This window comes from Musca domestica, unplaced genomic scaffold (genome assembly GCF_030504385.1).
Source record: "Musca domestica strain aabys unplaced genomic scaffold, Musca_domestica.polishedcontigs.V.1.1 135, whole genome shotgun sequence".
Classification (NCBI taxonomy): Eukaryota; Metazoa; Arthropoda; class Insecta; order Diptera; family Muscidae; genus Musca; species Musca domestica.
Window position 1 is genome coordinate 76,509 of NW_026712181.1, and position 15,462 is coordinate 91,970.

General features: G+C 32.4%; 1 protein-coding gene across 1 annotated transcript; it reads left to right on the forward strand.

The window, feature by feature from the left end:
- The first annotated feature begins 249 nt into the window (after positions 1 to 249).
- LOC131800961 (uncharacterized) lies at positions 250 to 3,856 on the forward strand. The gene is made up of 2 exons (XM_059118865.1): positions 250 to 395; positions 3,444 to 3,856. The coding sequence occupies exons 1-2, from the start codon at positions 357 to 359 to the stop codon at positions 3,792 to 3,794; spliced, it is 390 nt and encodes a 129-aa protein (XP_058974848.1). The 5' UTR covers positions 250 to 356; the 3' UTR covers positions 3,795 to 3,856.
- The last annotated feature ends 11,606 nt before the right edge of the window (positions 3,857 to 15,462 follow it).

The window sequence follows — 15,462 nt, forward strand, 5'->3', positions numbered from 1 at the left end:
TAAATTGTCGACGCTAATGGTGGGCAGCGGGAGAGGTAGGGGGCGTTGACACCAAAACAAACACACAAACACCACGCAAATGCTTTGGATGTGGGACAGGTGCAATGAAATCTTCTTGCCGATCTTCTCACCACTCACTCGCTCGCTCACTCTATTACCGTAATAAAAAACCGACTGAGCTATCTAATCTTAAGTTAATATCAAATCACAGCAAAAAAAAAGAACATCTAAACGAAAAGTTGTGAAGATTTGTAAAGACGTAACAACGAGACAGGCAATTGTTGCTGCAGCCACATTTCAACGGAGTCGGCCACTAAGTAAAGAATCAAGTGCGGAAATCGCGATAATACGGCATTATGTTGCAAATTACATTATTTTCATTGGCATTCTGTGTGGTAAGTGATTTTCGCAAAAAAAATTGAAAGACTAAGTTTTCATTTAAAAATCGAATAAACAAGTTAAAAAGTATCAGCCAATTGAAGATTGATATATACGATCAGCGATTGACCAAAAAATGAAGTATTATTAAAAATTATTGAATGCAATGAATATTCTTGAAAATTACTCTATATTTTGTCTGGAAGATATTGAAATTATTTTCAACAAATTGATTATTTTGGTTTCTTGGCGATTTAAAATACCACGAGACTCTCAATTTTTTCCAGGTCGTTCAAATCTTGCAAAAAAAGGGAAGAAGTTAAAAACTTGAAAAAAATCATAAGGAAACTCCATTTTTTTCTATAATATCCTTGAAAAAATGCTTCCATGAAAGTGCAAGACATCCTTGTATATAAATTCCAAATTTTTGCTCAGAAGATCCTTGAAATTGTTTTTAAGTATTTCTGGCAAAAAAAAAATGAATTTTCTATAAAAAGTTTAAGAGATTTTCTTGAGTTTTTAATACTTTTCCGAGGACTTCTAGCATACAAAAATGGTGGAAAATCTCTAAAATTTGTCATAGAAAAATTCATTTTTTACCCGAAATACTTAAAAAAACCATTTTCAAAATCAACAAGTAAAAAGCAGCTAAATTCAAATACGAAATTTGTTCCATTACGGTGAATAATGTCGCAAAAAATCATGAAAATACGGAGTATCGGGAGGTACCGTCATATGGGGGCTATACGAAGACGTAGACCTACATACTAAATTTTTGGTAATAGGCTGTAGTACCCATTACGAACTTCAAATACGAAATTTCAAATAATTCCGGTAAATAATGTCGCTAAAATCGTCAAAATACCGAATATCGGGAGGTACCGTTATATGGGGGCTATACGAGGTACCGTTATATGGGGGCTATACGAAGATATGGACCTGCATACAACATTTTTGCCATAGGTTGTAGTACCAATTAGGATCTTCCAGTACGAAATTTGAAACTATTCCGCTGAATAATGTTGCTGAAATCATCAAAATACAGAATATCGCGAGGTACCGTCATATGGGGCCTATACGAAGACGTAAACCTACATACAAAATGTTTGGTTATAGGCTGTAGTACCGATTACGACCTTCAAATACAAAATTTAAAATAATTCCGGTAAATAATGTCGCTAAAACCATGAAAATACCGAGTATCGGGAGGTACCGTTATATGGGAGCTATACGAAGATCTGGACCTGTATACAACATTTTTGCACTAAGTTGTAGTACCAATTACGAACTTCAAATACGAAATTTGAAACGATTCCGGTGAATATTGTTGCTGAAGACATCAAAATACCGAATATCGGGAGGTACCGTTATATGGGGGCTATAGGAAGACTTGGACCTGCATAAAAAAATTTTGTCATAGGCTGTAATACCCATTACGAACTTCAAATACGAAATTTGAAATAATTCCGGTAAATAATTTCGCTGAAATCATGAAAATACTGAATATCGGGAGGTACCGTCATATGGGTGCTATACGAAAACGTGGACCGACATGGCCCATTTACGAGCTTAACCTGCCTACTGGTAAAGAAGAACTCACACCGCCACAAAAAGAAAATAAACTCAAAACCGCTAAAGAGCTCCTTCGCTTGGCCGAAAGTGGTGAACTGCCGAATTTGGTTTTCTCCGATGAGAAAACATTCGTTGCCCAGCAGTTTGTAAACAAACAAATATAATTGTTGCGGAAAAGCAAAAATATAACGGATTTTTTCAAAATATAATATGTACAGGGTGAGATAAAAAAAACTGCAACAAAGTCAAACGCTACAATTTTTACATTTTTTTCTATTTTTTGTGGATGAAAGCAAAAATGTCGGAAATAGCATCAAATTTTAGAATAAGTTTAGATTTGTTCGAAATGGTCACCTTTGGCACGAATTATGGCCTTTAAACGGCCAATGAAACTGTCTACTTGCCAAAGAGGTCAGCTGAAAATGGGCACCTTCGATTGGCAACCAGAACTCAAGCGCCGGCCATGGTGTGGTTGTGATGGTGTGGGCTGCCATAACAGCCGATGGTCGCTCTCCGCACGTATCAATCGACCGTGGCATCAGAATAAATGCCGAATATTATCGCAAAAATAATCTGGAGGGTGCATTAAAGCCTTGTGCATGCAAACATTTTGGCCGCATACCTTGGACATTCCAACACGACTCAGCACCATCGTACTCAGCACGCGCCATCCAAGAATGGTTACAAAATTAGGTTCCTCGCTTCATTTCTAGCGCACCATGGCCACTAAAATCTTCGGATACCGATCAGTTGGACTATTGTGTCTGGAGTATTTTGGAAAGCAAGGTTGGTACTAAAAAGTACCAAAGTATGGATCACCTCAAGCAAGCGCTTCGCCGGGAATGGGCCAAAATACCACAGAGCAACATTCTGGAAGCGTGTGACGGTTTCATTGGCCGCTTGAAGGCCATAATTCGTATCAATGGTGACCAATTCGATCAAATCTAAACGTATTCTAAAATTTGATGCTATTTCCGACATTTTTGCTTTCATCCACAAAAATAGAAGAAAATGTAAAAATTGTAGCGTTTGACTTTTTGCAGTTTTTTTTTTTTATCTCACCCTGTACCTATTATATATTAAAAAAATCCTTTATATTTTTGCTTTTCCCCAACAATCATCATAACAAATATTGCAAAGCTACCAGCACGTTCTTAACTAATAACTCATCCATATCTGTATTCGGTTTTCTGTGGTTCGAAATTTAAATAGCCTTGATCGACTACAAGTCAAAAATTCAATTACGATTCATACATCAATATCATCCATATATTTTAATATTCTGATCGGAATCCAAACTGCCAATTGTGGCGTGGGCTTGATTGCATTTGCATTATCGTGGAGATATGAAATATAGGTTGGCAAAACAGTTCCTCTTAATACCCTCTCCAATATTCATAATCCTCGTTGTTAATAAATGGTAAAATAATTAAGAGATATAATAAAAATAAAAAAAATTACTTAAATTTTTAACCTCTTATTTTATTTTTCAGCTTCTCAACGCTCACATTATAAACGGCCAATCAGCAAATAATACCGCTCTACAAGATCCCGAAATTCAAGAAGCCCTTCAATTCTCACAATCCATCGTAAATACGGCACAATCGTATATTCAATATGATTTGCCCATCGAAGCACGGCCAGAAGGTGAAGCTATTCTGGCACAGGTTAAACAGGGTCTGGCAAAATGTGAAGCCCTCATCGATTCGGTACTGAATATTTGGGAATACAAACAATGTGCTAGTATTTTACTAAAGGATGCAATGGCTGCTTTGTCTTCGTTACAGGGAAAATATCGACCCTACTTTGCATCGTCGGCAAGTCGGCCATCGTTATTTTGGTGAAGGGAAATTTTAAATTGCAGCCACTGTAATATTAAATTTAGTAAAATTAATTATTGAAATTATAGTATATGGCTCAGAAGAGGTCAGTTGCGATGATATATTTTAAAAATAAATTTAGATAATCGGAAAAAATTTTAAGAGTAATTTTCAAAAAGTATATGTGGAAGAAATAAATAATTTCACTTAGAAAATAAGTCGAACTCACTACATCATTAGTAAGAATTAAAGATTAATAGAAAAAAAAGAAAAAGATAATTGACTAAAATTGTAACTAGTATTTGGTCCGATTATCGAAATAAAAATATGTATAACATATTGCATTATGACATACAGTTACTTGATGTTCGTCAACAAGCTCATAGTATTTTCTTCGTTTTGTTCGTGCTGTAGAGGAGATTTGAACTACTGACCTTATGCTTTGTTGCCGGACGTGCTCACTCTATAAGTTGCTACCCATTACCTGGTTGATAAAAATAACTAATTTTGCCTCCTTAATTTTATAGAAATAAATCAATATTTTTTAACTTCTGGTAATGCAGAGGGTATCTATTGTAACACTGTACGACAAATTTAAACTTTTGGTCTCACCCACGATCAAACTGACCAGATTCTGAAAATATAGCTCAAAATAAAATATACGTATCTCCCAGTTTTTCTAGATCAATTCATTTAAACTTTTTACGAGCAATTCAATTTTTGGAGTATTCAGCCAGTATATACCTATATATGTTTAATGTCCTAGTAACCCTAGATATTAAAAACATTGATGTTATCAACAACAGTGCGTAAGTGTTCTAACGGTTAAGAAATGGAGTGTCAAAAAAAAATAAATTTTGTTACGTTTGTGGCTTATTTGCACCTCCAAAGCATTTAAGATGTATTAATGCAGTGTTGAAAAAGGTTTTGAAGATATTAGTATTATTATTATTATTATTATATTATTATTATTATTATTATTATTATTATTATTATTATTATTATTAGTATTATTATTATTTATTATTATTATTGTTATTATTATTATTATTATTGATTATTATTATTATTATTATTATTATTATTATTATTATTATTATTATAGTATTATTATTATAATTATTATTATTATTATTATTATTATTATTATTATTATTATTATTATTATGATTATTATTATTATTATTATTATTATAGTATTAATTATTATTATTATTATATTATTATTATTATTATTATTAGTATTATATTATTATTATTATTATTATTATTAGTATTATTATTAGTATTATTATTATTATTATTATATTAGTATTAGTATTATTATTAATTATTATTATTATTATTATGATTATTGTTATTATATTATTATTATATTATTATTATTATTATTATTATATTATTATTATTATTGTTATTATTATTATTATTATTATTATTATTGTTATTATTATTGTTATTATTATTATTATTATTATTATTATTATTTTAGTATTATTATTATTTATTTTATTGTTTATTATTATTATTATTATTATTATTATTATTATTATTATTATTATTATATTATTTTATTATTATTATTATTATTATTATTATATTGTTATTATTATTATATTATTATTATTATTATTATTATTATATTATATTATTATTATTATTATTATTATTATTATTATTATTATTATTATTATTATTATTATTATTATTATTTATTATTATTATTATTATTATTATTATATTATTATTATTATTATTTTTTATTATTATTATTATTATTATTATTATTATTATTATTATATTATTATTATATTATTATTATTATTATTATTTATTATTATTATTATTATTAGTGTTATTATTATTATTATTATTATTATATTATTATTATTATTATATGATTATTATTAGTATTATTATTATGTATATTATTATTTATTATTATTATTGTTTATTATTATTATTAGTATTATTATTATTATTATATTATTATTATTATCATTATTATTATGTGTTATTATTATTATTATTGTAATTATTTTTTTTTTAAATTTGGAATGGGAAATAGGCCTAGCGGTAGAGTCGGATATAGTTTGGGAAGTGTGTACCCATGTATAAGAAAAGTACTAAATGACACTACATTTAGTACAACATGAATTTGGAGGAACAGCTGGAACTGGAATCCTGATATTTGAAATTGTCATTACTGGCGGAATGTAGGATTGGGATACGGAGGAAGTTTTCAAAATTTGTGCTTATGTGCACGAAAAGTACTAAATGGTACTAAATTTGATACAATTTCGATTTGGGTGAACCTATAGAGTTGGAATCCTGAAATTTGAAATTAACATTACTGGCGGAGTGTAGAACTGGGCTATATAGCATATTTTGGAAATTCGTACTTATGTGTACTCAATAGCACTAATTTCCGTACAATTTGGTATTTTGTGAACAAATAGTGGCTGAAATCTGGAATTTTGTATTAAAGTCGCAGTTCATGTGAAGCCTGGACATATGGAGTTGGTTTCGAAAATGTATACAATCCTCAAATTTGATGTTGATGTCTCTGTGGCTACTGTAATTGAGATATGGTGATAGTTTAGGAAATGTGTACTATAGCTGTACGAAAAATACTAAATAATACTAAATTTTGTATTAGGTAAAGGAAAAGAACTAAAATCCAGAAATTTGATATGAATGTCGCTGTTGGTGTCTGTCGTGAAGATATAGAGGTGGTTTTGGAAATGTGTACTACAATTGTACTAAAAGTATCAAATAGTACTAAATTTGATATTGGGTAAAGAAACAGAGACGAAATCCAGAAATTTGATATGAATGTCACTGTTGGTGTCTGTGGTTAAGCTATGGAGGAGAAATTGAAAATGCGTATCATAATTGTTCGAAAAGTACTAAGTAGTACTAAATTGGGTATTGGGTGAAGAGATTGGGCTGGAATCTTCAAATTTGATATTGAGGTCTGCGTTGGAATCTGGAATTGAGATATGAAGGTGATTTTGGTAATGTGTACTATATTTGTTCAAAAAGTACTAAATAGTACTGAATTTGATATTGGTTAAAGATATAGAGCTGAAATCCAGAAATTTGATATGAATGTCACTGTTGGTGTCTATGGTTAAGATATGGAGGAGTAATTAAAAATGCGTATCATAATTGTTCGAAAAGTACTAAGTGGTACTAAATTGGGTATTGAGTGACGGGATTGGGCTGGAATCCTCAAATTTTTTATTGAGGTATGTGTTGGAATCTGGAAGTGAGATATGAAAGTGATTTTGGTAATGTGTACTATATTTGTTCAAAAAGTACTAAATGGTACTAAATTTGATATTGGGTGACGGGATTGGACTGAAATCCTCAAATTTGACATTCAGGTCTCTGTTGATATCTGGGATTGAGATATAAAGGTGATTTTGGTAATGCGTCCTATATTTGTTAAAAAAAGTACTAAATGGTACTAAATTTCATATTGGGTAAAGATATAGAGCTGACATCCAGAAATTTGATATGAATGTCTCTGTTGGTGTCTATGGTTAAGATATGGGGGAGAAATTGAAAATGCGTACAATAATTGTCCGAAAAGTACTTAGTGGTACTAAATTGGGTATTGGGTGAAGGGATAAAGCGGGAATCTCGAAATTTTATATTGAGGTCTATGTTGGAATCTGGAATTGAGATATGAAAGTGATTTTGGTAATGTGTACTATACTAGTTAAAAAAGTACTAAATGGTACCAAATTTGATATTGGGTAAAAATATAGAGCTGAAATCCAGAAATTTGATATTAATGTCACTGTAGGTGTCTGTGGTTAAGATATGGAGGAGAAATTGAAAATGCGTATAATAATTGTTCCAAATGTACTAAGTGGTACTAAATTGGGTATTGGGTAAAGGGATACATCTGGAATCTCGAAATTTCATATTGAGGTCTTTGTTTCTATCTAGGATTGAGATATGGAGGTCGTTTTGAAAATGAGTACTAGAATTGTACGAAAAGTACTAAATAGTATCAAATTTGATATTGGGTGAAGAAATAGAGACGAAATTCAGAAATTTGATATGAATGTCTAGTTGGTGTCTGTGGTTAAGCTATAGAGGAGAAATTGAAAATGCGTACAAAAATTGTACGAAAAGTACTAAGTGGTACTAAATTGTGTATTGGGTGATGGGATAGAGCTGGAATCTCGAAATTTTATATTGAGGTCTCTTTTGGTTTCTGGAAGTGAGAGGAAGTGTTCAAAAAGTACTAAATGTTACTAAATTCGATAGTGGGTGACAGGATTGGACTGGAATCCTCAAATTTGGCATTCAGGTCTCTGTTGATATCTGGGATTGAGACATAAAGTTGGTTTTGGAAATGTGTACTAGAATTGTACGAAAAATACTAAATAGTACTAAATTATTTATTTGGCTGATATCCTCAAATTTGATATTGAAGTCTGTATTGCTATCTGGAATTGAGCTATAGAGGCGATTTTGGAAATGTGTACTATAATAGTATTAAAAGTACTAAATTTAGTATTGGATGACGGGATTGATCTCGAATCCTCAAATTTGATATTAAGATCTGTGTTGGTACCTAGAATTGTGATATGGAGGTGGGTTTGGTACTATAATTTTACGAAAAGTTCTAAATAGTACTTAATTTTATATTGGGTGAAGGAATAGAGCCGAAACCCAGAAATTTGATATAGATGTCACTGTTGGTGTCTGGGATTGAGATATGAAACGTTGAAATTATACGAAAGGTACTAAATGTTAGAAAATTGCGAATTGGGTAAAGGGATAGAGGGGAAACTCTGAAACTTGATATGCAAGCCACTGTTGGTATATAGTTTTGAGAAAGGAAGGTGGATTTGCCAATGCTTACTATGATTGTTCGAAAAGTACTAAATGATACTAACTTTTCCCCTGAGTGAGTGGATAAAGCTTGAATTCTGAAATTTGATTTGTAGGTCACTGTTGCTTTATAGGGTTTACATATAGAGACGTTGAAATACTTTTGCCCGGAAAAATCGGATGTGCGTCCTATATGCAATGGTTCTACTTATATCCTCCTCGGTAAATTTCAAAATGAAAGATTCTGAAGACTTTTTGGTGTAAAATGTAAATATTTTCCTATTATTCTTTCCGAAAAAGGAAAACTTGAGTAATACATGTAAAACTTGGAAAATCTGAAAAAATTGGGACGATGTATGAAGTTTTGAAAAAACAAGTAAAAAAGCTGTAAGTTTGACCGGGCCGAACTTTAAATACCCATCACCATATGGCACGAATTTGACAATTTTCAAAAAAATAAAATCCGTTGAAATCATAAAAATACCGAATGTAGCCGTTATATTAGGGTCTATACGACGACGTGGGCCTGTCATAGGCTGTAGTACCCATTACGAACTTCAAATACCAAATTTGAAACAATTCCGGTGAATAATGTCGCTAAAATCATTTGAATACCGAATATCGGGAGGTGCCGTTATATGGGAGCTATACGAAGACGTTGACCTGCACAGACAATTCTCTGTCTTAGACTGTAGCATCCATTACGAAATTCAAATACCAATTTTAAAACAATTCCGGCGAACAATGTCGCCAAAATCATTAAAATAACGAATATCGAGAAGTACCTGCATAGACAATTTTCTATCATAACCTGTAGTATTTATTACGAACTTTAAATACCAAATTTTCAACAATTCCGGTGAATAATGTAGCGTAAATCGCCAAAATACCGCAAATATGGAGGCATCATGATATGGGGATATACTAAAACGTGGACCTTTACGAACTTCAAATACTAAACTTAAATCAATTCCGGTGAATAATGTCATCATAATCATCAAAACACCGAATATAGGGTGCTATACGAAGACGTGGACTTGCATAGAAAATTATCTATCATAGCCTGCAGTATTTATTACGAACTTCAAATACCAAATTCAAAACAATTCCGGTGAATAATGTCGCCGAAATCATCAAAATACCAAAAATATGGAGGTAGCATGATATGGGGCCTATACCAAAACGTGGACATACATGGCCCATTTTCAATACCAATAGTCCTGCAAATATAATATACATTTGAGTAAAATTTTGTCAACCTACTTCATTTCGTTCGGAAGCTAGAGTGATTTCCACAGACGGACGGAAATCGCTAAATCGATATAGAACTTTATGCTGACCAATAATATATCTCAGTAAGACCGTTTTTTTGAGTGTTATAAGTTTTCAAAATGTAGACCCTTTGTGAGGTTCAGAACCTATTTTATATTACTATTATCTGTTGTTTCTTTCTATTTTTCCCTCAAAAAGGATTGATGCCATTTTGAACTTTTTCTCCTCTATTAACCTCAACAATTACAAAGTTTTCGCCAACAGTTCATTTCTCATGTAAGTGTGTTGGTGTCTCTCACATGTCATCGTGATAAAGTTCACTCTCCAAAATAAAAGAAAATAAAAAACTACCAAAAAAAATAAATGTTAAGTAAAAGATTATTTCCACTTTTTTTTTCTCTCACCCAGCATTCATCAATTTCATAGTGTTACAGTTTGTCAAGTGAGAGATTAAATACTTGGGCGCCGTTTTTCCGCTTGCATCGGAGTTCTCAAGCATCCATCCACTAACTTTCAACCCGGCATTCATTCACTCAACCAACAGCGACTGGATTCGAACCAAAAATATAATTCGTTTAAAAATGCAGAGGATTTTAATGTGTCAAATGAGAGACATACAACTACAGTTGGGGAAAACTTTCTTTCCCCATCCCCAGAACATTCGAAATGTTCACACACGAGCATTTCGCTGTAAATGGTTGAAGAACTTATAAATTATTCTTCAATTGCAACTGTAGCAATGCAGGAAAAAGGGAGCAAAAAATGAGAAATTCTTGGAAGTTGTAATTGCAATTTTTTTCTTGGGGTTTTTCTTTGGTGAGAGGAAAGGATGCCTGCTGCACATTTGAAGCGAAATTTGTAACAATTCCAAGATAGGTATTTATACTTGTCTGGAGGGTGACATTTTTGATATGTGTGAGCTATTATTTAATTTAATTTTAATATATATTTCATTACAATTAAAAAAATTTTAGCCAGAATCATGACAGATAAAAGAATTGAAAATTGTGACCCTTTGTGGGTGAGGAACCAAAAGGGTTTTGCAGATATATGTCATCCTAACAACAGATCTTGTGTTAGCAAAAATATTTGTGTATATCAAAATTAAATAGATTTGGATGCTAATTTCGCTCCTTGAGCGTTTTTCAAAATCTTGAACCCTATGTGGGGGAGGTACCAGAAGGAATAGTCCAATCTCTACCATCTTTATAGCAGATGTTGTGTTAAGGGAAATATTGCGATGTACCAATACCTGAATGGAATCGGATGTTAATTTCAAGTTTTCTGAGCTTTATGAATATTCATAATTTTGACCCTTTGTGGGGGAGGTACCTGAAGGATATATTCCATCTTCACAGCAGAGCTTGTGTTAGTAGAAATAATGAGATGTGTGAAATATGAAGAGAACCGGAAGCTTTTTTCGGATTTTATGATGGTTTTGGCTATTCAAAACGTTGACCCTTTGTGGGTGAGGTATTAGAAGGAATGATCTCATCTTTACCATATTTATAACAGATTTTGTGTTGATAGAAATACTGAGATGTGTCAAGTCTGAATGAAATCGGATGTTAATTTAGCGTTTTATGAACTTCACGGATATTGAAAATTTTGACCCTTTTTGGGAGACCGATACATCCCTTATTTCGGATTATATAATCGTTTTGGTTATTCAACACTTTGGCACTGACCTAACACAGTTGCCAATATTAGGATTTGCAAAGTTGGAGCAAAATCGGATTATCCTTTCTCTTTCTGTGCAGTAAAATATTTTTTTATAGCCTCCACCATACATAGTATGGAGGGTATATTAAGTTCGTTTGTAACTCATCGAAATAATCATTTTAGACCCAACAAAGTATATATATTCTTGATCAGCGTAAAATTCTAAGACGATTTAGCCCTGTCCGTCCGTCTGTCCGTCTGTTGTAATCACGCTACAGTCAAAACGAATTAAGAAAGGAAGCTAAAATTTTGCACAGATCAGACAGGTCAAGTTCGAAGATGGGTCCACGATATCGTATAGCCCCCATATAGCGGTACCCCCTGATATTCGATATTTTTGACGAATTTAGCCACATTTTTCAAATGAATTGTCTGAAAATGCACACAAGGAGTTCTTTGTGAGCACTTTATCTTTTGGAAGAGAATTATCTATATAGGTCCACGATATCGTACAGCCCCATATAACGGTACCCCCGATATTCGGTATTTTGATGATTTAGCAACATTTTTCAATGGAATTGTCTGAAATTCCACACAAGGAGTTTCTTGTGAGCACTTTAGCTCCTGAAAGAGAGGTGTCTATATAGGTTCACGATATCGTATAGCCCCCATATAACGGTACCTCCTATATTCGGTATTTTAATGATTTCAGCTACAGCATTTTCAGCATTTTCATTTGTTGGAAAAACATATCTAATCTTTTGTAAATTTCTGTATTAAAATTATAAATTGTTAAAAAAATACGATAAGTTCGGCTGGATCAAGCTTTTTATATCCTAAACGTATGAGTGATTTCATAGATATCATGTGAATCATACGCAGAGTTTTTATACAAACGACCGGAGTCTACGGAACTAGTTTGGTTGATACAATACAATACAATACCTATCGTTTGCATGAAAACTATGCGTATGAGTGATACGACATATGTGAAATCACTTATACGTTTAGGAATTGATATAGGATGGAAGAATCGAATTTAGAATGGAAGATAAATGAAATACTTGGATTTTCTTTTAACAAATATGCTACATACCGTTTAATCTCTTAACTCCATGGCTAAACGGACCGAATTCGCATAAATATGCATCGAATACTCGGAAGTAACATCGTGCACATTTCTGTTTTTTTTTTTTTTTTGCAGACTTTTCGGTCCATTTCCGAAGAAAAGATCTTATGAAGTTTTGTATTTTTTTAAATAATTGTAATTTTTTCCCGACTTCCGACTTTTGGTTCGCTGGGTTGATAGTGATTGAGTAGTTGACAGTGAAATATATATTCATGAGCATAATTTTAGGCGGGTACTAATTGAAAAAAATGGCTAAACTGTCTATTAGAAATCTGTTGTTGCTGAGAAAAGATAAAATATGCTGGGGATTGTATTTCAGCAGCAAAATCGACATACGAATGAAGTTTAAACTCAAGCAAAATGAAAAAAAGTTTTATGACCTGCAGGTCTATTCTGTAACATTCATCGATTAAAAAGTTTTTTATACCCTACACCACATAATGGTAAGGGCATTATGTATTTGAGCATTTGTTTGTAACATGGAGAAGGAAGCGAGATAGACCCATAGTTACTTTTGAAGATCTCCATAGAATCACTTTCTGAGTTGATTTATGCATGTCAGTCCGTCGCATTCGCATTTATTACCCGATCCAGATGAAATTTTGCACAAATCATTTGTTTGACCCAAGGACAAACCCTTTTTGAAATTGGAGATAATCGGTAAAAATATAGATATAACTCCCATATATATCTTCGTTCGATTTGCCTTTTATTGTGCACCAAACGTGTAGTATCAGCCCGAATAGTATGGAATTTTGCACATACAACCAAAGTACGCCTGAAAATACGTATGCCAAATTTGATCGAAATCGGTTCAGATATAGCTATAGCTCCCATATATATTGTTCATCCGATTTGTTATTTTTATCCTCCGCAGCCGTATAAGCACTCTGTAACAACAATATTTGGGGAAATATATCAAATTCAGCTCAGAAATACCTTTGCTAAATTTTATCAAGATCGATTCAGATTTTGATATAGCTCCCATATATAAATTTGTCCGATTTATCTTTAATTGTGAACCTAACGTCTTATATTTGCCCAAATCGGATGGAATTAGGCACATGCGACCGAATTGGGTTTAGAAACTAGTATGCCGAATTTGGTGAAGAGCGGTTCAGATATAGCTATAGCTCCCATATATATTGTTCATCCGATTTGTTATATTTGTTACCCACAACCGTAATACGCACTCCGTAACAACGATATTCAGGGAAATATATGAAATACAACTCAGAAATATCTTAGCCAAATTTTATCGAGATCGGTTCAGATTTAGATATAGCTCCCAAACATCGCATTAATAGCTCATAATAAACCAGTAGATAAAGCATTTTTTGTGCTTAAAGGCTGCGCAATAAATTATGTGTGAAGTTGTATATTTTAGATCACAAAAGACTTGATTTATCCATCACCTAAAGGAATTTAATATATGGTTAGCGAAGCAACGGACACATGCTGATAAGTATGATAAAAAACACTTTTTGCTTTCTCTCTGACTTTTCCAACTTCTCCGATGCATTCTTTTTTTCCTGCTTATTTACCATATTCGTCGAAAATGTGGGGCCTTCTGTGCGTAGCGGCTTTCCTTCTTTTACCTTTTTTTCTTTCTCCGAAAAAATATTATTTTTTTATTTTCTTGCCAAACCTTCATGAAAATAATCTTCATTTCCATTACTTCTATTATTTGTAAATACATTGATAAGCTCCTCCCGGAAGCGTTTTCCATCAGTCAACGAGGATACACCAGAATTTCCTTCTTTTTCCTGTTCCTCAAAATGAATGAAAAAAAATTCTAAAAATTTCCAGCCAAACATGGATTTTGTTTTAGTTTGTTTTAGTAGTTTTGCCTCTCTTATATTTGCCAGTTGTTGGACTGGTCATCTCTCTTAGCTTCGACGACTTACCGTGCTCATTGACTTTCTCCAACATGGTTTCTGCATACGATATTTCTCTTCGAGTCTTTGATCCTTGGCCCGCAAGTTTCACTGATATTGGGCGAGCAGATCTTTTTCGTGGACCTTCGCATTTCTTACTATCCGTTCACTTTATCCACTTTTTTTTTGAGAAAGAAATTCGATTGATGAGCTTACATTGGTTCGTGTAACCCATCTACCAAGTCTCTGTCGTAATTTTTCTTTTCTGCTATAACATTTTTTGTCTGCTTTCTTCCAATTGGTCTTTCCAAGTTGAATAGTCACATTTTACGAAGAGTATCCATCCTAATGGAGGTTTCATAATCGAATTCGATGTCCACGTATTTGCGACTCTGGTTGAAGAAGCTTCATTGTCAATTGTAAACAAATATCCGCATTACATACTAATGCCTTCATATTGCTGGTTCGAAAATGGACAATATAGGTCCACTCCTTCTGGTATATCCCCCACAAATGGTCAAAATTTTGAATAATTTCAACTCTTATAAAATGTGATGTTAGAGCCCGATTGTCTTCAGAATTCACACATCCCAATATTTATATTAACCCAAGGTGTGGTGTTAAGATGGAATATATCGGTCGACTCCTTCTGGTACCTCGCCCACAAATGGTCGACATTTTCAAAAAAATATATTTTTTGCACAGAAAGAGAAAGAAAAAAATCTTAATATTTACGTCAGTTCAATGTCTGGTGCGGAAATGAACAATATCGGTCCACTCTATCAAGTACTTCCCCCACAATGGGTCAAAATTTTAAATAATTACATCTCTTATAGAATGTTATGTAAGAGTCTAAATGACAGGTATGCACACTATCTCATGTATTTTTGACCTTATT

What these genes read in the sequence shown, in the direction of transcription:
- LOC131800961 (XM_059118865.1), top strand. Translation starts at nt 357, where the DNA reads ATGTTGCAAATTACATTATTTTCATTGGCATTCTGTGTG. An exon ending in TTTCATTGGCATTCTGTGTG is followed by an intron (nt 396 to 3,443) that starts GTAAGTGATTTT and finishes TTTATTTTTCAG; the next exon opens with CTTCTCAACGCTCACATTAT.